The 7,445-nt window shown below is 39.4% G+C and overlaps 1 protein-coding gene across 1 annotated transcript; it reads left to right on the forward strand.

Annotated features, from left to right (window-relative positions):
* The first annotated feature begins 841 nt into the window (after nucleotides 1-841).
* On the forward strand, nucleotides 842-1,249 carry LOC105071657 (small ribosomal subunit protein eS7-like). Its single transcript, XM_045519082.2, has one exon. It carries the CDS (start codon nucleotides 842-844, stop codon nucleotides 1,247-1,249), a length of 408 nt encoding a protein of 135 aa, XP_045375038.2.
* The last annotated feature ends 6,196 nt before the right edge of the window (nucleotides 1,250-7,445 follow it).

Genomic DNA, 7,445 nt, shown 5'->3' on the forward strand with positions numbered 1-7,445 from the left:
TTCTACGGACTTTGATGTATTTCCACTTTCCCATACCTCAAAACTCAGAGAATCCCCCAAAACCTCTGCCTGCTTAGATCCTCGTCATCGGGACCAACTGGAGAAGTGATGCCAGCAATGGGAACCTCGCTGCTTTTCAGAAAACATGACGGTAAATTACGCTTCTCATACATTTCACCAACTGCAGGTGCCGATCCTATGGGATGTTTAGTTTTGCATGCGGCCCGGGAGTAGGGACAAAGAATGAGGACAGGGATGAGGTGGGAGAGGACTGGAGGAATGGATAAAAAGAAAAATTAAACTTCATACTCCCCTATCTTCAGACAACTTACAGATGACTTGCAGAGGCAAGGTAATGGCACAAGACACACATAAAAATAAAAAAAAAGATGTAATAAAGTGGGGATAATAAAAGACAGTAAGGTAAGTCTGAAGACAGCATGGTATGAAGTAAACTATAGGTTAATATCAAAACATGTGGAGAAGACACGGTGACAATGAAGGAGGAAATTACTTTTTTCAGTGGCATTATTTAGTGACAGGAAGGGGAGTGGAGGAAAGAAGGCCAGTCTATGCCAAGATGAGGACCAGGCAGGCAAGCATGTCTGGGTCCCTTACTTTAGCAGATGTGTATCTATAATTTTTCTATGAGTTAAATATTTTTATTCTTACTTTACAGGTGAGGAAGTCAAGGTGTAGTGAGGTGAGTCAATTTGTTCAAGACGACACGATTATCTAGTTGGTAGAGTTAGGTTAAAACTTGGTTGTGGCTTTTCACAAGTGTCCGCGGAGGCAGCCAGTGCTCCCTGCACCGCTCTCCCAGGCCCTCCAGGAGCTGGAGATGAACTCGGGCCTCAAGGCCCAGCTGTGGGAGCTGAACATCACAGTGGCCAAGGAAATTGAAGTTGCTGGTGGTCGGAAAGCTATTATAATCTTTGTTCTGGTCCCTCAACTGAAATCTTTCCAGAAAATCCAGCTCCGGCTAGTGCGCGAGTTGGAGAAAAAGTTCAACGGGAAGCACGTTGTCTTTATTGCTCAGAGGAGAATTCTGGCTAAGCCAACTCGAAAAAGCCATACCAGATATAAGCGAAAGCATCTCAGGAGCTGCACTCTGACAGCCGTGCAGGACATGATCCTGGAGGACCTGGTTTTCCCAAGTGAGACTGTGGGCAAGAGAATTCGCGTGAAACTGGATGCCAGCTGCGTGAGAAAGGCTCATTTGGACAAAGCAGGACAATGTGGAACATGAGGTTGAAACATTTTCTGGTGTCTGTAGGAAGCTCACGGGCAAGGATGTTAATTTTGAATTTTCAGAGTTTCAATTGTAAACAAAAATGACTAAATAAAACAGTATTCACAAAACAAACAAACAAACAAACAACTTGGGTTTGTCTAAACCCAAAGTTTTTGCTTTTCCCCACTCACGAGCAAGGCATGGGCTGATTCTGAAAATGAGAACTCCATCTTGAGATGACTTTAGTTATAATCAGAGCTCAAGATGATTCCAGTTAGATCTTCATGGCATGAGAAGAGAAGAGACAGAGAGAAAGAGTGAATGAGACAGAAACAAAGACAGACACAGAGAGAAATAAAACAGAAACAGAGGAAGAGATTTTTTTTTCCATGCTCCTGCCTGAAGGGATCCAATGTCCCTCTGAATCAAGCTTATGATCTGCTTAATGCATCCCTGTCTCATCATGTTATATACATTCGTCTCCTCTTTTGAAATCTTTCTCACCCCGCCTGACTTCCGTCTTGAAACTTCCACTCGACTTATTTCCTCCTCACCTTTTTCTACTCAGAGTGTTCCTTCTGCCTTAGTTTCCTTTAACTCATCTTTTAAGAATCAAATGAAAATTTATATAATCTACAAAATATTTCTTGTTCCTCTTTATTAACCTTGGCTGGATAATAATAATGTAAAAAGTATCCTATTCTTAAAGTGAAAAATTCTCTGTTTTAATCCAGATGTTCGCCAATTTCATCCCCTAGGATGACGGGCTTGGGGACCGGGAGAAAGATGAGAATGCAATGTGTCCTGGGACTATTTTGAGAAAAGCATTTTACAGAGCACCAGTAAGTCAATAGGAGTCGGGCAGACTTCTATGATTAAGGAGAACAAAATATCACATATTAGATTTCATTTACAAGTATATCTTTGGTTCATTTCTGTATGTGGAATTTAAAATATCAACCATTTAGATAATTCAAGCTTAGTAAGTAAGCACCCAGGGTTGTATCAATTTTCTAGCTATTTTGGAGAATGTGCTTATTTCTTCTTTAATTATTCAATTGATTATGTCAATTGTACAATTCATTTAGCCAGTGTAGACTGAGTCTCAAAGTTTTCACCCAGAGCCTGTCACTCACTTCCTCAATGACCTTGGGCAAGTCATTTAATTTCTCCACATATCAATTTCTTTGTCTGTAAAATTGGGATAATAATCTTGACCTCGCAGAGAGGTTGCATGAATTAACTGATTAATGATTATAAAGCAATTTGAAAATACAGAACGCTATATAAATGCTAAGTATTGTTATTAAGCAAATCAATTCAGAAAATCAAGATAATGACATTTCTTTTCAATCTATTTCTTAAAGTGCCTAATGCCTTTGCATCTAACTTCCAAGTTGTAAAAAAGCAGTTTAAATATTTATAACTTAAATTTTTCTAGTTTAACCAGTTCTTACTACAGACCATGGAGAGAAGGAGAAAAAAGATTTCTTGAGCTGGAAACCTGAACTTCTCATTCGTTTTGACTTTTTGTTTATCTCTAGTTTAACTTACGATTTAAAAAAGTTTATCAAATAAGTATATATATTTCTAATCTATGTATCTATCTAATTTATCAATTTACAGGAATCCTGGAATCTCAGAATTAATGTGGACATTAAAGGCTTTATATTCCAATTTCCTCGTTTTATTGATGTGGAGAAATGATTTGTTCATGTTTATATGGACAATCTGTGCAAGAGCTGGTTTCTGTTTTCAGTCCTTGGCTGCCTAGCGTTCAGATGCATAATGGAGAAAAAAACAGGAAAATCATGAGGCCAGACTTCAGGGACCTTCCTCGGAGAGACTTATGAAATGAATAGCCTTAAAGATGATGATTGATGAATGTGAACTTAAAAAAAAATAGCATGAAATAATTTGGCCAATTCCTAACTTATCAATTGGAGTTTGTTCATGTAACTTCAGAGATAAATAATAATAATAATAATAATAATAATAATAATAATAATAATAATAACCATTTTGCAGCTTCCAATTTTGATTGCCTTTGCACTCAGTTAATTCTGTCACTTTTCCTTAAAATCAGGTGAACTCAGGAATTAGATTTCAGATTGTATATAGAATACACATTTTAAATAAAGATTTACAATTTAGTACAGAGTACTGATTATCAAATAAAATATTCCAGTTCTCTGTCCAGCTCACCTGAGTAGCCTTGGCCAGTCTCTCACTGGGGCATGGTTCCCTAATCCACTAAATGAATTGTCAGGGTAGAAACCTGCTAGAATCTCTCAGTGCCAAAGTTCTGAATAGAGTGATGATGTCTGAAACCAGAGTCCAGAATTCCTCAGATAGACAGTGGATTTTGAAGAGGTCATAGACAATAAACCTGATTGCAAAACCAGTCACACTTTAAACCAAATGCTCATTTGAGATTTCCTATCTTCAACGAATGCATTTGCAGGATGTTAATGATGGAAGGAATATCAGAGATCATTTCATCTGATTCCTTCACTTTATGTTGAGAAAACTGAAGTCTGGAAATATGAAGCAAATAGTACAAGGTCACAAAGTCAATCAGGGAGGAAGCCAGATATAAAGCACAGGGTTTTTTTTCTGTGAATCATAGTCGACTATAGTTTCTTCTAAGTCATTAATTAATTAAGATGACATTGAGGCAAATGACACTTTTATGTTAAGGTTAGAAGTTTCATAAACCAAAAGAATAGTTGAATCTTTAAGTATTGCTTCTCGTGGCTGTCATCTTTTCATTCTTTGCATGTGTTTGTTCTCAAGACAGCTTTTAAAGGAGGGTAATTCCTTTGAAATAAGGCACAAATGTCATAGCATCTAAAATACCACCATCAGTACCCACCCTTCCTTTTGATGCCTGTTGATAGTAGGTTTCGTGCATTTTTTTGCTGGATAAGTTGGGAGAAGTCAGTTGTCTGCTTCCTTTGAATACTGAGGAGCCTCACAGTCTTTTCTTGCTCAGCCTTGGCTTTTCATAGCAATCCTGCAGACTAGGAAGTGGTCTAGTGCCATTCACAGAGCAGCACTGGCCAGCTAAAAGAAATGTTGCCAATTTGACATCCTCTCTGGAGCAGTTTGAAGTACACCTTACCATCAAAGAGAATGCTGGCACTGGCACTTGAGAACTCCTGAACCAGGTCTCATCATCCCTAAGTAGGTTTGTGTGTGGGATCCAGCATGTCAAGCCTCACCACCACGCCCTTGTCCTGAAATACGGAGGAGGGGACCTCAATAAGAAGCTGGTGAACAGGATCGTGGAAATGCCAGGCGGATCTAGATTTACAGATCTCCTTTGCTACCAGGTGATATTTATAGGCTTTTCTGGCTACAATGCTTGGCATTCAAGTGTGGAATTTATCAGCCTGGTTGATAATACAGTTTCACCATGAGCTACTACAAATGGTGGTCATTGAGAATCTTGCATTTATTTTCCAAAAACTGGATCAAGTAGAATAGGTATCTGACCATCTTTTCTAAAACCAGAAGCCTATTGCTGGAAATGCCGTTTTCATCACCCCTGACGTCTCAAGATACATCATCCCACTCAACCTCCCATGGGAATCTCACATTTGAAACACCTCAAACTTAACTCACTATCTTTTCTCTTAAGCTATTTGTAGTCAATTAAGTAATTCATTAAATGATTCCTCATAATCACTGGTACTCATATATGAGCCCCTAAATAGAGGGATATGTGGGTCCTAGGAAGTACCTGGATAAACCCTATTTTGGGGTGTCTGAAATTTCATGGGGACATAATTTCTGTTAAAAATTAAACATCTCTGGAAAGGTAACAAATCAACTTATCTACCATTTACAACCTAGAATCAATGAGTTTATTTGAAAGTATTCTAGCATGGTTTTTAGTGATAGATCCCAGGGGAAATAATAGACAGAAGACATCCTAGAGGACATAAGTGTGTGTGCATGCATGTGTGTGTGTGTGTGAATACTTATGCTTTGGGACGTAGTGAGAAATCAAGAGAAGATTCCAATGGTAAAAAATTGTTATAATCCTTTCTCTGCTGCAAAACCTTCTTCCTCCTGTCCTGGAAGATCAATCCATCCGACTAGTGGTCTTCAATTCTCTCTGCATCAAAAATACAGATACCCAGCCCAACCCCAGAAATTCTGATTCTGTTGAATTAGAATGGCACCCTGCCATTGACATTTTTTAAAAGACTCTCCAGATAATTCTACTGTACATCAAGTGTTGAGAACCACTGTCCCAGACCCTCCACATCCTTGCTCCCATCATCAACTACTGGCTTCCTCAGTCCTTTGTGTCTAACCAACTTTTCACGGACTGACGTGAAAAGTGTTCCCCTAGAGTTGGTTGCCCTCTCAACATAGTGCAATGAGGCATTGCTCTCCGCCATGTACATCTTCTCTAATTTCACAGTTCACAGCATGTAATTAAACATGGATGCTCTCCACCAGCTTCCTAGCACCTCTGTTTGAAAAGATGCGCTTAAGAATCAAGCACCCAGGGTCCAGTATTCCTTTACACATTAATACTCAAGAGCAGTAAAACTAATTTACTGGTCCACAGCCATTTTGGGGTTAGGTCCTCTTGAGAATATACTAGGTGGCATCCCACACTCAAATATTCACACCCGGGGGGAGGGTATAGCCCAGAGGTAGAGCATGTGCTTAGCATGCATGAGGTTGTGGGTTCCATCCCCAGTACGTCCATTAAAAAAATTAAAAATAATAAATAAAACCTAATTACTCCTACCACAAACAAATAAATAAAAAAATAAGATTCATCTCAAGAAACAACACCCAAGGTGCCGGGTGGGGGGGTGGGGGGAACTAATGACAACAAAAAATTCACATCCATTTAACCTTTCAGTGAACTCACAGCTCCATAAAATTCATCTGCTGGTCCCTATGGATCCAAGAACCTTGTGCTCAGAATGTATAAAATAACTTTTTAAGGACTAATGTTTCTGATCAGACAAAATTCCACAGAATATTGATTGAAAACATGGGCTATGAATTTGAGCATCGGCTTTAAAATCTGGTTTCTGCTTCTCATCACTCACATGGCACTTACATTTGTCTGTCTGCATATATGTAAATGGTACATAAATATTAGAAAGTTGGTCTGAACAAAAAAATACATAAAAACTAACTAGTAAGTTAAGCAGAGAAATGGGTTTGTTAACTGAACAGTGAAAGTATGAAAAAAGATCATTGAGGACAAAGAACAAAGGGTTGGAATCTGATAGAAAAATCACAGTTTTTTTGTCCTCTGTTTTTCCTCTTTGGCTGATCATGGCTTAGGACCACGTAGTCTGGTTGGAAACAGTTTAGCGGCTCTCTGGAGATGACTGTCTACAGTCGACTGCTGGGCACTGCTATGCAGTTAGATAAGACACCTCCTGTCTTGGAAAAACCAGAAGGACTGACTTTGGGGATTTGGGATTTTTATTACCAACTAATGTTATCGAGTCCAAACTCATACTCGCCATGTGACAGGCCAGTAATTCGAAAGACAAGGTGTTGGGGCAAGGAATAGTGACTTTATTCGGAAAGCCAGCAGACCAAGAAGACGGCAGACTAATGTCCTGGAGAACCATCTTCCCTAAGTTAGAATTTAGGCTCTTTTATACTAAAAGCAGAAGGGGTGTGGTTCGTGTTGCAAACTTCTTAGTATTGGAATCCTTTGTTCTTGTGGTTGTCCATATACATCAGGTCACGTTGTTCCTGTAAACCTCCAGCAAGACAAATGTTATTCTCTGCTCTTCAAATTTTTATCTCTGTATGAGTGGGAAAACGTTACACCCTTAAAGGTCAGAGCCTTGAGAATGTGCTCTCCTGTCTATTTCAGGCTACAAGCAACATTCTTTTACAAAAGTTGCAGAACCAGCAGGACTCAGCACAGTAAACAGAGCACAGGGTTAGAGCTAAAGGAACGAATCTAATATGGAATCGGACTTGTTCCTCCCTATTACACTAATATTGTATTCTGACCCATGACTGACCTTTGGACATGAGAGGAGAAAACAGTCACCCCAGGTCATTGTGCCCTCCTGATGCAGCTTGAGCATCCGAACAGGAGCACAGAATCCTGGGGGCTCACACAGCCACGGCGGGAAGCACACAGCAGCTTTGCGTTTGTCACCTATTCCTTGTTTTTCATAGACAAATCACAACATTGGCTCCCATGTGG

The sequence above is a fragment of the Camelus bactrianus genome, chromosome 24 (assembly GCF_048773025.1).
Source record: "Camelus bactrianus isolate YW-2024 breed Bactrian camel chromosome 24, ASM4877302v1, whole genome shotgun sequence".
NCBI lineage: Eukaryota > Metazoa > Chordata > Mammalia > Artiodactyla > Camelidae > Camelus > Camelus bactrianus.